Consider the following 21003-nt stretch of genomic DNA (forward strand, 5'->3'; position numbering starts at 1 on the left):
AAAGAGGAAGGAATGGTACTTACTCAGTGGTCTTCAGATCCCATATCCAGGTCTCAGGAAAGTAGGTCCGAACTGTCTCTATCGACGATCCTGTGATCGCACCACCAGGGAAAGCTCTTCGGCCTAACATTGTCGGGCTGACGCCGGCTAAGAAAGAAATTTTGGGGTAGACGCATATGTGAGTAAAAAACAATATCACATGTTTTAACTGGAGACAAACAATATTTCATCCTGGAAGAGTAACTCTGGGCTTTTGAAATCTTGCTACACACAATTCACGGATGTACGTTGTCACGCGTCCCGTTACAACGCGTATTTTACAACGCAAGTCGTTACCACGACGCTGTAGGGGTGCGGACTTAGTAATAGTTTAATTTACTATTCCAACACCAGCCTACGTACAGTAGGGAAGGTGTTGGAATAATAAATCTACTATTCCTTGTCCTTTAGCGCCCTCCAGCGCAAGTTGTTGTTACGACTTGCGTTCTAAAATACGCGTTGTAAAGGTACTGCGGGGTAACATCCGCGTCGTAAAGGATGTTCCCCCACAATTCACTGATGAATGCAATCACTAATTACATACAATACTTCTATATAGTCATGACCTGTTCTATGCCTTCTTTTTATAGCTAATTTCAATATGGTTATATATGGGATAAAGAACCCCTTAACATATGTAATAAGCTTATTAGAAATCCCCACAGAGTTATGTTATTAAACAGAGAAACAGGAGGAATGAGGACTGAGGCAGAACTCATCATAAGGGTGTATCTTTCTCCTAATACTTTTTGAGTCATCACACTTCTCCCCTTTTCAATTTTTAATTTGTGGTTTCTTGCTCTCTTTAATGAAAGTGGTACAATCTTTGCAGTTATTTACTATAAATGTGAACTATAGACTGTGAAAGTAAAAATGTCAATAATCATCTTGGAAGCAGTTACAAAATATATTAGAATCAATTAAATATGATACTTTCAAAGCAGTTGTAGTTAAGAATGTGCTGGAAGTGAGATGAATTCTTCAGATGAACTTTCCCAGTAAAATAAAAAATGGTGCTGCCATAAATGTCTCATAGTTAGCTAAAACTGTAAATGTTTAGGGAAAAGTAGCTGAAAAGACTGTCCTTTACACCATCAGCCTGCTCTGTCAGAGGTATCTGATGTCACAACTCAATTTATATAATTTACAGTAGACTAGTGATGTAATTTCCTCATTACAATTGAGTTGCAATGCCTCAAATTGATTAGAAGATAGGTTTATAGAGTTATTTCAGCCTTTGGTCCACTTTGAAGTGCCTATTATAACTCTGTTCCTTTTTCTTAGTAATGTGAGGAGCAAGTGTTATTATCACATAATTTAAAATGTTACTCATTTTTTGACTTTGGAAGGAAGCAGGAATAGGTTGTCCCTACCAGAATTTCATTCATGACCTGCACTAAACACAGATGTAAGCACCACGGATTTAACTCACACAGCCATCTTGATGATGCACCCATTTGCATGTGTCCAGCTAGTCTCCAATAAAAATGTACCTACAAAGTTTGCTATTATAGGGCACATTCTGTAACTTTACACAGTTTGAAGTAATAAACATCACCAATCCACTATGGTGGAGTCCGGCAACTGTTGGTGTGTTTAACTGAGATGGCACATGGCTCTAATTTCAGCTGCTCAGGGAGCTGTTTTACAGGGGAGTGGATGTGAGTGGGACCTACCAGACCTGGGTGCACTCTGCCCTTTTTGTGACATGAACTCTCTGTGTGTTCCGGTCACTTGAAAATGTTGCATTGGGTTTCCTTTGAGAGATTTACTCAGAGTAGGTGTGGGACTGTTAGTTAGGAGTAGTTTTCTTTGCAGCATGTTGGGTGCTCTGGAAAAGCCCCTTCATCTGAAAGACCTCAGTGGTTTCAGTTTTCTTACATATGCACTGTAACTGTGTGGTAGAGTTGTGTCTATTATTTGGAAAGTTCAGCACGTAAACTGGCTCTCACCCAATCACTGGTGCTGGATCATGGCGGGCATTGGAGGCAAGGTTAGCCAGCAGTATGAGTGCAAGACTTTTCTTAATTTGTGCTGGTGTTTGCCGGTGCCCAACACCAGCACATATTTTTCAACACCTGCAGTTATTTATCAAAGTCTATCATATGGTGGCACTGTCTGCCTTTCTCTGAGCAGAGAAAATCAGTAAAGTATTACATAAAAAGCAATGCACTATAAAATATGATAGATTTTGAATCTGAACTCAGGAGAAGTGAGACCCAAAGGTGGACCTCAGACTTTGCTTAGTTCATGAGCACAACTACTGCCCAGTATCTACTCCTGCTAATACACTTTTGAGATCACACACAATGGCATCAACTCTCCTCAATCACAATTACCAGCCCCCTTTGCATCTGCAGTTCAAGCTCTCACAAACACTTTGCCCTCCTCCAGTCAGTACTGAGCTCCCTCATTAGAACTTTGGGTCTCATTACAATGCACTTTCCGATCGACTCAGTGTCAGAATGGTTTCTGACCAACATGGGTTCGGGGAGTCTGACCGACCGATTGCAATGTTTCCGAACATTGTTCGGTCGTACTTTCATTGACTTCAATGGGAGCCTGTTCTTCCAACCGACAACACAGGCTCCCATCGAAAAAAGGGGTGGGTGCAGAAAACCTTGCACCCTGTGGAGAAGTGTGGCTCACTGGTTAGAGGAGGCAGACCTGGAAGCAGACGTCAGCCAGGGACCAGGGTTCAATTCCCGGCTCGGCGGGGTCTTGAGTCCTAAAATGTCCATGGACTCGACAATTCTCGCTCCGGTGCCTACTCGATTCACGGGTTCACACTCTGCAACTCTGGGCAATAGCTTGCTTAATCTCCACAACGGCTCCTCGTGGCGGGATGCCTGGCTTTCACCTTGCGGATACCCTACCGGGGTTATCTCACAGGGGAATACCAGGACGGGTTCCCTAAGCAAGCGCTTAGAAACCGCTCGGTGATTTGCGCTATATAAATTCCTGTACATTTACATTTACATTTACCCCATGGTGCCTTCCACACTGTCCATGGTTGGAAAGAGCGGACCCATGGGCACCCCCATGGGCCTCAACTGGAGACCTGCAGGTAAAGGGGGCCTCCTATGGGCCCGTGAAGTCGGTTTTCGACAGCCGATCCATGTCAGACTGACCGAGTCGGAATGGCTGTCGGAATCCAACATCGTAATCGGTTGGTTGGAAACACAGCACATAGAGTTCTACGACTTGGCTCGGACTCTTGAATTCCGGTCAGAACTGATTCGGAATGACCGACCAACTACCTGGTATCGTAATCGGCCGGTCGGAAATGTTCCAGAGTCAGTCGGAAACTCTGCTTCCTACACGGGTTTGGTCAAACCGAATGCCATTTGGAGCCTTTCCGGCCAATATCGTAATTGTTAGACCTGGCACCTTGGCGTGAGTCTCCCTTCCACTTTTTGCTGATGTGCCTCAGATGTTTTGCTGGTGTTCGATGCTCAGGGCACTGCGCCACGGCCAATCCGTGCCGCAGTGCAAGTGCTCCCAATGTAAAGTGTATGTGTAATTGATTTTCACGATTGGCTTATTTGGTTTACCGTCAGTCCCCAGTAACGTGCAGGAGGAGTGCCGGGGCTTGTAGAAACAAATGCTGCTAATGGGCCTGCACGATTCAAAAAGGGGGTGGTGATGGACAGAGTATCTGAATTAAGCAGAGCACTCCTACCCAGTCAACAGATCAGGGCTTGATCCATCACCGTTTTTTAGCTCACTGCACCATCCCAGTTCATAACCTGGCTATATGCAAATTAGTCTGTCCCTGGCCCAGTGCATCATGGGAACAGGGCAGACCAAACTACCAAGCCAATTCTTTACTAGAATGTTTTTTTTTTTTGGTGCAGTGAGCAAGGGACTCACATCTGAGCATACACTTCCACACTTGTGGTGGCCAAAACGATTAAAAAAGGGGGTGGTGATGGACAGAGTATCTGAATTAAGCAGAACACTCCTACCCAGTCAACAGATCAGGGCTTGATCCATCACCGTTTTTTAGCTCACTGCACCATCCCAGTTCAGAACCTGGCTATATGCAAATTAGTCTGTCCCTGGCCCAGTGCATCATGGGAACAGGGCAGACCAAACTACCAAGCCAATTCTTTACTGGAAGATTCAAAAAGGGGGTGGTGATGGACAGAGTATCTGAATTAAGCAGAACACTCCTACCCAGTCAACAGATCAGGGCTTGATCCATCACCGTTTTTTAGCTCACTGCACCATCCCAGTTCAGAACCTGGCTATATGCAAATTAGTCTGTCCCTGGCCCAGTGCATCATGGGAACAGGGCAGACCAAACTACCAAGCCAATTCTTTACTTCACCACCCCCTTTTCTGAATCGTTTTGGCCACTATAGGAGTGGCAGGGTATGCTCAGACATGAGTCCCTTGCTCACTGCACCATCAGGATTCAAGCAAACCGGGCCGAAGACGGCTGTAATGCCAGAAACCGGTCCCCGGAAGCTTGTTTCCTTTCCAGTAAAGAATTGGCTTGGTAGTTTGGTCTGCCCTGTTCCCATGATGCACTGGGCCAGGGACAGACTAATTTGCATATAGCCAGGTTCTGAACTGGGATGGTGCAGTGAGCTAAAAAACGGTGATGGATCAAGCCCTGATCTCTTGACTGGGTATGAGTGTTCAGTTTAACTCAGATGCTCTGTCCATCACCACCCCCTTTTCTGAATCGTTTTGGCCACTATAGGAGTGGCAGGGTATGCTCAGACATGAGTCCCTTGCTCACTGCACCATCAGGATTCAAGCAAGCCGGGCCGAAGACGGCTGTAATGCCAGAAACCGGTCCCCGGAAGCTTGTTTCCTTTCCAGTAAAGAATTGGCTTGGTAGTTTGGTCTGCCCTGTTCCCATGATGCACTGGGCCAGGGACAGACTAATTTGCATATAGCCAGGTTCTGAACTGGGATGGTGCAGCGAGCTAAAAAACGGTGATGGATCAAGCCCTGATCTCTTGACTGGGTATGAGTGTTCTGTTTAACTCAGATGCTCTGTCCATCACCACCCCCTTTTCTGAATCGTTTTGGCCACTATAGGAGTGGCAGGGTATGCTCAGACATGAGTCCCTTGCTCACTGCACCATCAGGATTCAAGCAAGCCGGGCCGAAGACGGCTGTAATGCCAGAAACCGGTCCCCGGAAGCTTGTTTCCTTTCTAGTAAAGAATTGGCTTGGTAGTTTGGTCTGCCCTGTTCCCATGATGCACTGGGCCGGGGACAGACTAATTTGCATATAGCCAGGTTCTGAACTGGGATGGTGCAGTGAGCTAAAAAACGGTGATGGATCAAGCCCTGATCTCTTGACTGGGTATGAGTGTTCTGTTTAACTCAGATGCTCTGTCCATCACCACCCCCTTTTCTGAATCGTTTTGGCCACTATAGGAGTGGCAGGGTATGCTCAGACATGAGTCCCTTGCTCACTGCACCATCAGGATTCAAGCAAGCCGGGCCGAAGACGGCTGTAATGCCAGAAACCGGTCCCCGGAAGCTTGTTTCCTTTCCAGTAAAGAATTGGCTTGGTAGTTTGGTCTGCCCTGTTCCCATGATGCACTGGGCCAGGGACAGACTAATTTGCATATAGCCAGGTTCTGAACTGGGATGGTGCAGTGAGCTAAAAAACGGTGATGGATCAAGCCCTGCTCTCTTGACTGGGTATGAGTGTTCTGTTTAACTCAGATGCTCTGTCCATCACCACCCCCTTTTCTGAATCGTTTTGGCCACTATAGGAGTGGCAGGGTATGCTCAGACATGAGTCCCTTGCTCACTGCACAATCAGGATTCAAGCAAGCCGGGCCGAAGACGGCTGTAATGCCAGAAACCGGTCCCCGGAAGCTTGTTTCCTTTCCAGTAAAGAATTGGCTTGGTAGTTTGGTCTGCCCTGTTCCCATGATGCACTGGGCCAGGGACAGACTAATTTGCATATAGCCAGGTTCTGAACTGGGATGGTGCAGTGAGCTAAAAAACGGAGATGGATCAAGCCCTGATCTCTTGACTGGGTATGAGTGTTCTGTTTAACTCAAATGCTCTGTCCATCACCACCCCCTTTTCTGAATCCTTTTGGCCACTATAGGAGTGGCAGGGTATGCTCAGACATGAGTCCCTTGCTCACTGCACCATCAGGATTCAAGCAAGCCGGGCCGAAGACGGCTGTAATGCCAGAAACCGGTCCCCGGAAGCTTGTTTCCTTTCCAGTAAAGAATTGGCTTGGTAGTTTGGTCTGCCCTGTTCCCATGATGCACTGGGCCAGGGACAGACTAATTTGCATATAGCCAGGTTCTGAACTGGGATGGTGCAGTGAGCTAAAAAACGGTGATGGATCAAGCCCTGATCTCTTGACTGGGTATGAGTGTTCTGTTTAACTCAGATGCTCTGTCCATCACCACCCCCTTTTCTGAATCGCTAATGGGCCTTGCAGCGCTGGTTGCGCCACCCACAGAAGCGGCCTCGTAAGATATGCCTCGGGTCCGCCATTGCAGACCCCGCGTACAGTCTCGTACTGTCACGCTGACTGTGCAAGTGCCCACACTTGCCAGTCCCTGAACCTTCCCTAACCTTCATATCAGTCACCCCTATGGTAGGCCTACGGGCAGGGTGCATTGTAAGCGTAAGGTAGGACAAGCCTAGAGTGTGGCATGTCCTAGTAGTGAATTACCGCCCTTTTCGTTCTTCACTATTGAAGGGCTACCTGTTCTCTTAGGCCAGACGGCACTATTATACGCTATAGTCCCGGCAGGCTCAGGGAACACGGTAGCACATCGAGTTTAGTATGCCTGAACTCAGAATAATAAAGTACTTCCTTTAGTAAGGTTTATTTTAATATCCTGTGTTTGCAAATGCTACTTTTAGAAAGTTAGCCTTTGCTGGCCTAACTGTTTCAGCCCGCCTCTGCCAGGATGTGTATCTGCTCTCTGGGTTTGTGTGAGCGACAGGGCTGGAAGATTCCCGGGGACAGTCTGGGGCTCCAGGTGGTGAATAGTGTGCTTACTCCAGGATGGGTGGGCGGAGTAGTCCTTGACTCTGAATAGGGTTGTGCTCCACCACCACAATGCTGGCTCCACCTCCTGCGAAGCGTCTGATGTCTCTGCCCTGCGCTCTGAAAGAAGATGGCAGCGTCCTGTCAACAGAGTACTCCAAAACCGGGTTGAACTAGGCTCAGGCCCCCTGGCCTGCAAAGACAAAAGAAACGCAGTATAAATATAGGAGCTCCGCTCCTTACAAATCAGATCCAGTTTTGACCACGACGAACCTCTGCCTGACTAGAAGGACTAAGAGAAGCTGAAGGACGAAACCCAGTCTGTATCTTGTAAGACTGGCCTGCAGTGGTGCCTTGCTGAGAACTGAGAGGAAAGGACCAGAGAGGACTTTGTAGACTTGTGCCTGAAACAATCTCCAAGGGCTTGATCGAGAGCTTGCCCCCTGAACGGAACCCCAGGACCATTGGGTTCTATTCTGCTTGTGCCCGTCTGCTGTTGGGCCTTAGTTCTTATTCCCTCGCCAGAGTTGTGACTCGGGTGCCTTCGCCCCCACCCAGGTCGTGACAGCTCGGAGCCTGGTCGCCCCGCCGTAGAGAGCCCCGCTCATCCCTGAGTCGCTCTCCGCTTCAGTGCCGGGCTGCCCGCTCTCCTGTCACCTCGCCGCTAACGGAGCGCGTTGTGTGCCTCTCATCTTCTCCAGCCGGAATCTGCACGGAGGGCATCCCATAGCCTCGGACGGTCCATACGTCGTAACGTACCCGACTGTCTCGCTTTGCCCTCCTGTATACCAAGACCTGTGCCGCACCTCAAGAAAGGCCTCCCCGTACAGTGGTACCGGAAGCCTGGTGCTGCACCTGTCTGCCCGAGAACGCGACGCCCCTCGCAGATCCACGAGTACGACCCGGCGTGCTAAGAAGTAGTACATCCCGTAGGCCTGAACAGCGCCTCGCCCCGTGAGCTGCATCGACCCTGGATCGCCACAACCCTCCACAGTCCTGCTCCCCCGCCTCGCTCCTCGAGGGGGACCGAGTTGGAGAGATCCTCTGGAGAACCGTCGGCCTCGTCTTGGGTCCGCCCTCACCAGTAGCCGCGCCTGAAATACCTCGGACTTCCACAAGCAAGGTACACCTGAACTCCGTCTCGAGTTCATATTGGATCCAGGGTCTGCAACGTTCTTATTTCCCTGTCATCGTACCTTGCTGAACAACGAACATTTAAAGACTAATCTTGCCTATTGTAATGTGGTGGCCTAAAATCGCTAAACGTTATATGGTCTTGTGATAATCCTGCTTGAAACTATCTTTTATATAAAGTATACGTATTTTTGATACAACCATACGACTGGTGTCCATTTGTGGTGGGTCAGTGGGTTTACTGTGTGTGATCATAAATGCTTAACTAACTATCGTCCTGAGGATTAGCCTTGTCTGCTCGTGCCACACTACCTAGAAGGTGAGCAGGGGTTATTCGAAGGAGTAGTTCCCTTGCCCTGACTGGAAGTGAGGGTCCCTGCTTGTCACAAGTGCATACCTGTGCCAACCAGAGACCTCCGGTTCCAACAGTAATTAGGCCCTAAGTATGTAGCCCTAGGACTGAGTTATCAGGCACCATTTAAAGGTCAGGACTGAGGTCCATTGTCTTTGCTAATTATGAGTCGACTGAGATCATATTGTAGGGGTTTTGTAAATGATAATTGTGGTGCATATAAAGATGCAAGCTTGATGCTCCTGATCCACAACAAGCCTAGATTTGACATATGATAAATTACAGTTTAACCTCCACCATACCCTGTTGAGAGCTCCAAGCATTGTTAAGAAATGCTTATGTTGCCTTACCATGACGACTATATGTATACGTAGTGGTGGTGATGGAGCATATATGTGGCTTTCGGAATTCACCGTTGGTTACCACCTTCAAACCCATTCCCTGAAAACAAAAGACATATCATTTAAGTTACAACATCTACACTGCAGACACTACACCCGGGAGGGCTGTCTTCATTCACAACATGTTCTCATGATCATAACCTTGCACTTAGTGAATTGAATCTGAGCTCTGCACTCCCCATGAATATCATTAGCTGTGGTGACATCTTTCGCTTTACAAAGTGATCCCGTAGTTTTTGTCTTTCCTGGTGCCATCATAAATTCTGCAATGAGAATCCCAGTTGTGACCGCTCAGTGGATTCTCATGTCTCTGGGTGCCACATTAGAGTTAGGAGGTGAATCCCACATGTGTTCCCCATTGATTCCAATATCTCCCGTCACACCCATTGGATGTATGTTGTTACAACGCATGCTTTTACCACGCATGCTTTTACAACGCATGTTTTTCAACGCAAGTCGTTACAACGACTTGCCTTGGGGGGTGCTGGATAGTGAATAGTTTAACTTACTATTCCAACTCCAGTCCCCGTGGATAGTAGAGAAGGTGTTGGATAGTAAATTAAACTATTACCTATCCTAGAGCGCCCCTCAGCGCAATTCGTTGTAATGACTTGCGTTGAAGAACCTGCGTTGTAAAGGCACTGCGTGGTAAACATTGTGTCGTAAAGGATGTTTCCCCACCCATCAGTCACTGACGGGGATGAAGAATTGGCAACGGAGTGTTTGGTAAATGGATTCCATTCTGAGGAAAAGGCGGTGACAAGTGGGATGGCACAACTACCTGTCTGTGCTTCATGCTAATTACAGATGATAGGTGTAACTCTTGGGCAGGGCCACTATAATTATGCGATCCTGCCTCTGTGGCATTTTTCACATAATTTTCAATTTGCATCTTTAGCCACATAGTCCAACTTCTGCTGCATATCGTATCGATTCCCCAAAAATAGTTTCTAGCTCAAATGACTCAAATATACTAAAAATACAGTAACACATGTTCCTTTGCACTGGAATCTTTTTTGCTAAGGCTGGCTGGGCAGTCACCATTCAGTTGCTCATTGTTGTATTTTGTTGTTAAATTGGTATTAATAAGGAAAAAGAAAAACTATCACAAAATATGCAGCATTACACAGCATAATCTAACTTTCTTTGCAGAATAATTTAGTCAACCCTGCTACATAATTTGTTACTCTTCTGCCAAGTAATTACAGTGGCCCTTCCCTTAAAAAATGGAAACATGGGGAATGGTGTAGACACACTTAGCCAATTTAAAACTTTTCACTTTTTTATGTAAATACACTTTTTATGTAAATAAGACGTGAGTAGGGAAGGGAGTTTGTGCCCCTGTCCTGAAGAAGGAGCTTGTCTCCGAAACATGTCGACACAAAAAGCACACTAGAGGTCCTGTTCATCAACATAACAGGTCAGACCTCACCCTGCACTTTCTTTTAACAGTACCAGCCAGAGCACAGAATAAAATTTCTTTTTCACTCTAGCGCCAGGTACTTTTTAACTTTCACCGCACACCCTACTCACTTATAAACATAACCCACACACTGGACACCACACATAGCCAACACCTGTAGTGCTCCCGCGTAGCCGTAGGTCGCAGCACGCCGCATCCCAATAGAGGGGTGCGAAGACCCCGATGATGAAGCATGACACCAAGGGGCCTGTTGGTGTGTGAGGGGTATTTTTACAAACAATGAGTGCTTCATTATCCATTTGATCACTCAACCTCCACAACACTAGTTGGATTTCTTTTGTTTATTCACGAATGGTGTAGAAAGTCATAAAGTAAGCATTACTGGTGGCAACTAATAGCTCTACATAGCAAAAGACAAGCCTTACACAGGCCTCATTGTGAGAGACTATTCCATATTTGATTGTCAATTCCTATTGTTGCCACTAAATTGAGAGTTATAACTACTGTGATACAATTACACACTTGCTCCCCCTCCCCCTAGCATTTCAATAGCACAATTGCAGCAATAGGTCTCTGTGGGGGATGACGAAGAGCTGGGAAGTGTGCAAACACTGACTGCCACAGTAATTAGTAATTCCTTAGGGAAAAACCACGGTGCAACTTGGAATGCCACAATATTCCTGCGCCTATGAATTACAGATACTCAGGGCATCAGTAATTCTAGGTCCATGAAAGTTCAATTAGGGCCAAAGAGTCACCCAGAATGAGGAACTTGGTGCAGAAAAATCCTGGATTACTAAAGTGTAAAATTTGAAGAAACTATATCCTACCGGACAGAAGCAGTCTATGCCTGACATCGTCTATTTTGAAGAGCTGGGATAAAAGAACAAACTATAGAAATGTTAGAGGTAAAGAAGGAGGTATAACCAGGGAAAATAATAAGTTGTGTTATTTCTGTGCACATCACTAGTGAAGTTTGAACATTCTGCTGGTTATGGCGACCACGACTGTATAGCGGTAAAGAGAGATTGGATATAATAGAGAGAAGGGTTACCAATATGCTGCAAGGTTTGGACCACAGGTTGTAAAAGAGACCCATTAATTTAATCATGCCCACTAGGTGAAAAACTAAAGAGGAAGGCATATAAGTTCTCCTCAGAAATCAGGTCAGCTGTCCAAGCCCTAGTGATTTTCTTTAGAGGTAAGACCCTCCTTCCTGGCCTATCCAAAAACACAATCACGACCTCTCAAGGACAACCTACATGGTTTAGCATTTGTGCGTTTCAAAGGTCCAGTCATGCCCCCCCCCCTCCCAAAAAAGAAAATAAGTATTCAACTGGTGACCATTGGAAACCTGCAGCAACTTCAAAACAGCCACTATATCTCATAGGGCTTCACACTCTGCATTTTCGCTATACCTTAGGGGATAATTGCACACCAATGAGAGGGAGAGAGAGAGAGAGAGAGAGAGACAGAGAGAGAGAGAGAGAGAGAGAGAGAGAGAGAGAGAGTGAGGAAGATATAAGACAAATCAGTTCTCCTGGAGATTCATTAACCAAAGAAAAGCAAAACTGCAAAACAGACCTTCTCTTGTTTAGATCCAAGAATATGGAACCCATTCTATGAAACCATCAAACTTCTCATTTCCTCTCTTTCGGGATATACGGCTCACATGTCGGAAGTCCGTCTAACAAATTAGTTCACCTGTCCACTCCCATTCCTTCCCTGTACTCTTGATCCCCTTCTCCCCTCCTGCTCAACACTCTGCTGACTATCACCTTCTCAAAAAAATTCAAATGTACTGCTGCTTTCACTTAGTACTATTGTTCTTTTCTTAAATTACACTGCACTGTTTGCTATATGTAAAGCATCACATTGCTCCTGTGTCATGGAATACATGCATACATACATGCGTACATACGTACACGTATAAATATTGAAGCGTTCACGTTCATAGGTGGACTGGTCAGACCATGAGGGGGAAGTAGTGCTCAGCAGCAGAGCTCTCTTAGACCAAGAAGTCTGAACCTGGACAAGAAGGCTCACAATCCTTGGAACACTGGCAAGGCAATGCATTCATCATGGAGCGTGCAAGATGAGGAAAGATCAGACTCACCTTCAGAAGGTCAGAAACATCTTTCTCGGTGTCCAGGACTGACGGATAGTAGATCAGCCCATTCTGAAAGAGAGGCTTGCGATTCACACAGGGTGTAGAGTCTACTTCCTCCAGGTACCACCCTCCATGGTAATACCCTGTGAGGTCTTTCACTGGGAGCAGGTCATACACCTATGTTTACAGGGAGAAAGAGGACATTAATCTATGTCAATGCATGATTGGATGACAACCCTCACTTCCCGCTCCCATCAGACTCCTCCTGCCCCAGAATTTATCTTGAATTTTCTGAGCACATCCTGAGGCAAAGATGAGACCCAAGCATCAGTAGACAGAACACAACAGTGATCCTACACCCATTTTTCAGCACAATAGTGGGTGCACTATGTAACGCCTTCGCTTTGGGAGCTTTTCCACCCAGGGCATGGGGATGAGTCAAGTACACTGGAAATAATATGCATAAGCACAATCCAAATACTTCATCATAGAGCCAGTGGATGTAGGGTCTGTGGTGTAGCACGGTTACAACTAATTTTTTACAACACACTACCATTACATCGCAACTTTTACCACGCAAACCATTACAACGCAATGCGCTGGGGGGCGCTCTAGGATAGGGAATGTATTTAATATACTATCCAACACCTTCCCTGCTATCCACGGGGAGTGGAGTTGGAATAGTAAATTAAATAATTCACTATCCAGCGCCTAAAAGCATTATGCGTTGTAATGGACTGCGTGGTAAAAACCGCGTTGTAAAGGCATGCGTGGTAAAAGCATGCGTTGTAGTGACACCAATCCAGGGTCTGTGGGGTTTAGATGTGATGTCCCCACCTACCTGGTAAAATGAAATCTGTTAATTTGGAACTTCTTTAAGATTCTGAATTTGCAACACCATTAATTCCAATAACCGATGAGAGTAGCACTTATCACCGAAACAAAATTCAGATGCTTTACTAGATTGCAAGAAGCAGATGTGCATTCCTCGCCAACGGGATGTCTGACCAATAAAGTATTGATAGCGAAATCCATAGTCGCCTTAAAAACGATAATGAAGAAATACTAATTTGTTTCGGAATAAACGTCTTGGAATCATTGAAGCCTGTACCTTCTACAAAGTTAGAGCAGATCACAATCTCTTTTGTGTTCTAGGATCTTCTACCTAGTATGACTGAGGTTCTTCCTGACTGCTATCCTGCTACAGAAAAGAGGTTCTAAAGAAGACTCTTTTCTTGTATAATATGTGTTGCTCTTTTATAGCTATTGATGTCCTTTTGTGCAGGGAAAATCACCTTGATATGATTTGGTCCTATAAATGTACTGTGCAAATATACTTACTCATTCAATTTCCTATTAACTCCTCTGCACAGGTGCATCAGAGTGACTATAGTGATCAAAACTATTTTTTTATAGTCACCTTATAATGCATGAGAGAGGTTAACTAAGTCCAAGAAGGGTTTCATGTGCACACACTTTCATGCCAAACAAACTTAGATGCAACACATTGGCATTCCCCCCCTGCTCTTAGACAGGGAAGGCTCAGAACAGAGTTGATTACGTATACAACCTCTGTACACTAGTACAATATCTCAGTAGGTGAATTGATAAGACGTCCTTGGCATTTAAGTCATAAAATCCTATACAAGAAGGCATATGCTGATGCAGCGAATCTTGGGAACAGAGGGGTTTATTTGCAACAAAGTGGCTCAGTGCGGTGCCGCAAGCCATTCTGCTGCACTGAATGAAATGAAATGAATAAAAACTTATATCGCGCAACTTTGCCCGAAGGCATCAAGGCGCCTATCAAAAGAATCATAAAAGGCAGATCCCAAAAACTAGGGGTAAGCTTTGGCAAAAAGCCATGTCTTCAGGGCCTTTCTGAAAGCTTGCATCGATGGCAGGGACCTAATTTCACAGGGTAAAATATTCCACCATCTAGGGGCAAGGCTGGAAAAAGCCCTGCCACCCCACTTAGCTCTTCGAACTCGGGGGACTGATAGAAGAAGCTTCTTGGAAGAACGGAGGTTTCTAGAAGGAACATATGGAACCAACAGATCTTTTATTCCTCCCGTCTCTTTTCTGGTCAAGGCACCATAGACCAGACAAAGAACTTTAAAGGAGATCCTGGCTTCAATCGGAAGCCAGTGCAAAGATTTCCTAGCGGCAGTGGCTGATGACCTCCTAGGCATATCCAGCACAAACTTTGCCGCGGCGTTCTGCACAGTTTGTAGTCGCTGTAATAAGCACTTATTTATTCCTGCATATAAAGCATTGCAGTAATCCAGCCGAGAGGCTACTAGTGCAACTACAATTTACTTCCGGGCTTGCAGGGACAGATAGTGCTTGATCTTCCGCAGGATCTTGATAATGCCCCAACAAGTGGAAATTGTCCTATTCACTTGTTGACCCATCGCAAGGGCCGGGTCAATCATGACCCCCAGATTTCGGGCCAAAAGGGTGGGTACGGAGAAAGTCCCCAAAGATGCAGGCCACCATTCCGCAGACCAGATGTCATCCTTCCCGCCGAACACTAAGATCTCCGTCACTGCACTGAGTCACTTACAAAGCACAGGGATGCGTCATATTTTCAATGATATGACGGATCCCTGTGCTCGCCCCTGCGCTGGCGCACGATTGTCTGCCATGCGCTGATGCCGACACCCTTGCACCACGGTGCAAGCGTGCCTGCGTTGCAGGGAGAATTTTTTTGTGTCGGGAGGGACAACTTCCTGAAAAATGCTCTGCCGCAGCGTCACAAAAAGTGATGTACCGGTGGCGCAAGGGGCTTGTAAAAAGGCCAGAGAAAATGTATCAGGAAGCCATTCTTTGTTATTGCGGCTCCATTGCTCAGCCTCAGCAGCCGCTTATAACATTTACAAATTCTTTTTCCAGATGTGGAGACCATTCCAAACCTGCTCATACACCCACTGGGTCCTTCTTCCCTGCTGTGGTAGCCTTCCCTCAAACACAGAAGGTATGATGTGGTACATCCCAAACTCAGAAGCAATTAAATGTGTTGAAAGTTAAGCCAAAAAATGAAAATCTCACCGACTCCACCGTCAGCTCTTTCTCTGGTTTCATGAGCAGGACACTTTTGTCAACAGCACGAAGGGCACAAAGGGAGCCCGGAGAGGCTTCTACTTTCAAACTGGTAGGTGAGGCGGGTAAACCCTCCGCATGAGAGAAGTGTAGGTTCACCTGGAATTGCAAACACCAATTGTAAAGCCTTTACTAGAATTCTTTCATCTGCAGAGACTACATACTGGAACATTCATTTTTACCAAATGATTATTATTATTATTATTATTATTATAATTGCATTTATTAAGCGCGCAGCTACCCGGAGGTTTCCTGGCGCTAAAACAAACAGAAGGTGAGTTAAGTTTAAGAGGAAATAAGCACGCATATTAAGTATTAAATAGCCAGGTCTTAATTCCTTTACGGAATGTCAGGTAACAGATTTCAGATCGCAAGGATTGAGGCACAGAATTCCATAAGGAGGGTGCCAGTAGAGCAAATGAGCGGCCGCCCATTTTGGCTCTATTGACCCGAGGGATCTGAAACTTGTTTTGTGCAGAAGATCTCAGCGTACGGGAGGGAGCATAATGCTGAACTAAAGAGGACAGGTATTTAGGAGCTTTACCCATTTTAATATGGTGCATTATGCAGAGAGCTTTAAATTTTACTCGGCTCTCAATGCGCAACCAATGCAGCTTGCGCAGATGGATGGAGACCGATGACCTGGCAGGCAAGTTACAGAGAAGGCGGACTGCCATATTCTGAACTTGGAGCTGTTTGTACACATTGAGAAAGAAAATTATATACTGGATTTCTGTATGAAGTACTAATGTAAGAGTGAATAAAAAAGTTACAAAAAAGAAAAGAAAACAAAATTCAGTTTTTTCAGCTTTACCTCTCTGAAGAATCATTCCTTTTTTTTATGGCTCGCCTGTCCCATTCCGAAGGTATGGATAGGGGAGAATTTTAATAGGCAAAATAATTGTCAAACCAACGGCGGATTTTCAACAGTTCACGTGAACAAGCACGCGCTTTTCCCCCACAGGCACCATCTGTGTGTCCACATCAAAGCAACAATCAGCCTCCCTCCCACTGGCATCTGAAGCTTCCCCCAGCGTGCGCTCGGCCTCAAGCAGGCATTTCTCCTCCCCTAATTATTCACTTCACTTTCACGTCCACCAGGCCGTGCATTTCTCTCCCCCCCCTCCCCACAGCAATGCCAAGAGCTTGTTTTGATAAGGGCGATCACATGCTTTATTTGATTTCAAACATGCTGATCCAGTGGTGCAGTTTGGTAATGGTAGTGCTGTACATGTCCGGTCTAACGAATGTGTGCTTTCAGCCTGGAATCGTATCAAGAGGCTGCGTTCTCTCTACCTTGTACTGAAATACAACACATGTCTCTCTCTTTCCTGACCCCTCCCCCACCCACAGGGAGAGCTCAGGCGCAACCTCCCCTACCCTCTCTCTTTGTGGCTGTACATTTGTTCTTAATTAGTAGATGCCATATTACCCTCATCTGTGGCATGTTGCATTTACTTTGTTTCCCTGCTCTCTCCTCCCTATCCTGTGTGCTGCTTCTCCCTTCGCACCCTTCGCAGTCTGCATATTGCTCTCTTTATCTGTCCCCGTTCTGATCAGCTTTTAAAAATGAAACTTCCCCCGATTTGTTGCCCCCCCACCACCTTTCCTTGCTGCCCCTTCTAACCAGTATTTGGTTGCTCATGCACTCCACGGCTACTCCAGTTCTTCCACTTCCCATTTTTAAAGATTTTTTTCAGTTTTTAGAAGTGCGCCACCGCTGCAGTTTGCTTCCGGGCCACTCCATTTTGTAAATGCGCTTTGGTGCACATTTTATTTCTTTTCATCTAATGTTGCACCACTCAGCACCACCACAGCACCACTCAGCACCACCACATTATCACTCAGCACCACCACAGCACCACTCAGCACCACCACAGCACCACTTAGCACCACCACATTATTACTCAGCACCACCACAGCACCACTCAGCACCACCACAGCATCACTCAGCACCACCACTCAGCACCACCACAGCACCACTCAGCACCACCACAGCATCACTCAGCACCACCACAGCACCACTCAGCACCACCACACCATCACTCAGCACCACCACAGCATCACCACCACAGCACCACTCAGCACCACTCAGCACCACCACAGCATCACTCAGCACCACCACAGCATCACTCAGCACCACCACAGCACCACCACAGCATCACTCAGCACCACCCCAACATCACTCAGCACCACCACAGCACCACTCAGCGCAACCACAGCATCACTCATCAACACCACAGCACCACTCAGCACCACCACAGCACCACTCAGCACCACCACAGCATCACTCAGCACCACCCCAGCTTCACTCAGCACCACCACAGCACCACTCAGAACCACCACAGCATCACTCAGCACCACCACAGCACCACTCAGCACCACCACAGCACCACTCAGCACCACCACAGCATCACTCAGCGCCACCCCAGCATTACTCAACACCACCACAGCACCACTCAGCATCACCACATCATCACTCAGTGCTACCCCAGCATCACTCAGCACCACCACATTATCACTCAGCACCACCACATTATCACTCAGCACCACCACAGCACCATTCAGCACCACCACAGCATCACTCAGCACCACCACAGCATCACTCAGCACCACAACAGTATCACTCAGCACCACCACAGCATCACTCAGCACCACCACAGCATCACTCTGGAACACTACAGCATCACTCTGGAACACCACAGCATCACTATGCGCTACCACAGCATCACTATGCGCTACCACAGCATTATTATGCACCACCACAGCATCACTCAGGGCCTCCACAGCATCACTCAGGGCCTCCACAGCATCACTCAGGGCCTCCACAGCATCACTCAGGGCCTCCACAGCATCACTCAGGGCCCCCACAGCATCACTCAGTGCCTCCACAGCATCACTCAGGGCCTCCACAGCATCACTCACGGCCTCCACAGCATCACTCACGGCCTCCACAGCATCACTCACGGCCACCACAGCATCACTCAGGGTCACCACAGCATCACTCAGGGGCACCACAACATCACTATGCGCTACCCCAGCATCACTGAACGCCACAGCATCACTCGTCGCCACCACAACATCACTCCGCGCCATCACAGCATCAATCTGTGCAACCATTTAACAACAACTGGTTCAAATATGTTCTCTCAATGTTTCAAGCCTTATTACAAATGTCACAAAAAGATGTTAATATTTCACTTCTGTTCTTGGATTTTCGTCACAATAAAATACACTGAACATAATCTTCACAAAAGTTATTTACAAAAGCTTAAGCTATTGCCAATATAAATTACAATCACTTTTATTTAAGTATTAATGATTTAAAAAAATTAAAAGCCATTGTTATTTGTAATATCAATACATCTAAGTCACGTAAATACAAAACATGTTGCATTACAAATGCTATAGGTGTCACATTTGCGAAATTTATAACTATTGGCATTGTAAATGACAAAGCTATTAATTTAGCTATTTTCAAAACCAACACATAAATAAACAAATTGTCATTTACAAGACCAATAGCTCAAACTTTCCTAATGCAAGACCTATTGCATTGCAAATGCTTGTTTAACTTTGTACCATTAGGGTATTTATTGCAAATATACTGGGAATAATGCTCTTTATACAATGCCATTTAACTGTAAGTGAGAGGCTGTAGGCCCTACCGTCAATGAGTGTTACATTACCCCAACAAAGACAACAAATAAGGGCATCAAAAAGCAGGTTTGGAGTGGATTGGGCTTTGTTACACAATTACTATATAAATAAGTGGATGTCCTTTCCTACTCATCTTCTTAGTCAGCCAATCACAGCTATGAAAATCTTTGCATTTGTTATACAAATTCCTTGAGCCACCCAGTTCTGAAACTGATCTCTTTCTATCATAGATAGGTGCATGTATGCATCCCTATGCAACTGTCCTGACTACATCTAACCATTAAGGACTAGGCAATTCTGTAATGCTCCACCACTTCTAGAAGGAAACCCATTGGTACAGGCTAAAGACTCAACATCTCATTATCTCAAATCCTGGAGCTCTGCTATTTTGTAGGTTTAACCGCAGAATTTATATGACCATCTCTGTTATGAGCAGATCTCTTAAATTGAGAGATTAACAGTATTTTCCTTTCTCCTGTTTACTCTTTATTCTTACTTTGCGGATGTAATAATTATCCTTAAATATATCGACTGACTTCAAAGCTCATCAACCTCCTCCCACTTGCACTCTAACCTCTTACCTTGTTGTCAAATTTCTTTGCAACTATGAATTTTGCTGTGTCTGCGATGACTTCACCACAGGGAAGGAACGCGAATATTAACATCTTGGCCAGAGGAGCGATATCTGCGCCAATATGCAGTGAGAGCATGAAAGTCCCAGGCACACCTGTGGAGGAAAAGTAAAGGCCAAAACTTCATCTGTGAAGGTGAGTGGAAGATTTCTTCAGAAAATTAATAACCTTTTGTTCTAGAATGGAAAAAAATCAAAATGTGCCTTTATATGTAAAGAGATTAACCCAGAAAATATTGACCTAAGTATCAAAATTACATCTGGTAGAGCACTAAATAATAAGGTTTATATTAATAAACAATAAGTTTTATAATAAGGGATAAGGTTGATCTATAGAACACTTTGAACATGCTCCAGCTCCCTCCTATTGCCTTATCACACCCTATCAGACAGAATGAGCGTAGCGCCATTGAGATGCATGAGCAAGATCCTGTCAATTTGAGGCTCACCTTATATGTGCAGCCATGTATATAGTCCTTCACATACAAGTGGAAAAGTTAAAACACTTCAGCAAAGGTACATATATTGGATCAGATGATTGCCCACCCTTTCTTCATATCGCTGAGTCCCAAATGTAGACATTGATGTTACCATACTGGAAATTGCTGGCATCTATAGAGACTACATTTTTAATATCATTAGATTATATTTGCAAGATTTGGTATAAACATGGGGAGTGAATGCTGTGCAATTGTACTTGTTGATTAGAGTTTAACAGTTCAAAGATGTACCATGTAATGAAACTCACATGATATAGTATAAATGAAGAAGTATTTTAAAATTGAAATAAGAGGTCCAATCTTACCAAAGACATTCTACACCCCAACACCACAGGAAGGCAAGGACAGTAAAGAAACAATGGTGGGAAAAGATAGAAGAAGCTCAACAGGGGCTCACCATGCTTCACGTGTGCCACATCAATGGTGTGTTTGCCATGTTTGGTGATGCCTCCTTTTGACATTACCTGGAAGCAGGGATGGGTGGGAAGAATAAATAAAACTGAGTTTCGTATGTAATGAAGGCTGGCCCAGAAAACATTAAATTGCGAGAAGCATAAATCAAGGACATTGAAAGTGCATTTAGAAATCTTATTGCCGCAGACCAGCTACTACACCGCGTGTCTCAGTCACAGGCTGCGAGAATAATGGTTTGGGAAGTAGG

General features: G+C 45.6%; 1 protein-coding gene across 2 annotated transcripts in view; it reads right to left on the reverse strand.

The window, feature by feature from the left end:
- The window catches only part of LOC144768002 (alpha-2-macroglobulin-like), a 236594-nt gene that overhangs the window by 51183 nt on the left and 164408 nt on the right, over positions 1 to 21003 (reverse strand). For both annotated transcript variants that reach the window (XM_078651392.1, XM_078651391.1), the window contains 6 exons: positions 20740 to 20806; positions 19793 to 19938; positions 15501 to 15650; positions 12456 to 12626; positions 8866 to 8956; positions 24 to 147 (listed from right to left, as the gene is read on the reverse strand). In XM_078651392.1, the coding sequence (XP_078507518.1) occupies positions 24 to 147; positions 8866 to 8956; positions 12456 to 12626; positions 15501 to 15650; positions 19793 to 19938; positions 20740 to 20806 (749 nt within the window). The remainder of the gene's footprint in view (positions 1 to 23; positions 148 to 8865; positions 8957 to 12455; positions 12627 to 15500; positions 15651 to 19792; positions 19939 to 20739; positions 20807 to 21003) is intronic.

Source organism: Lissotriton helveticus, chromosome 7 (assembly GCF_964261635.1).
Source record: "Lissotriton helveticus chromosome 7, aLisHel1.1, whole genome shotgun sequence".
NCBI lineage: Eukaryota > Metazoa > Chordata > Amphibia > Caudata > Salamandridae > Lissotriton > Lissotriton helveticus.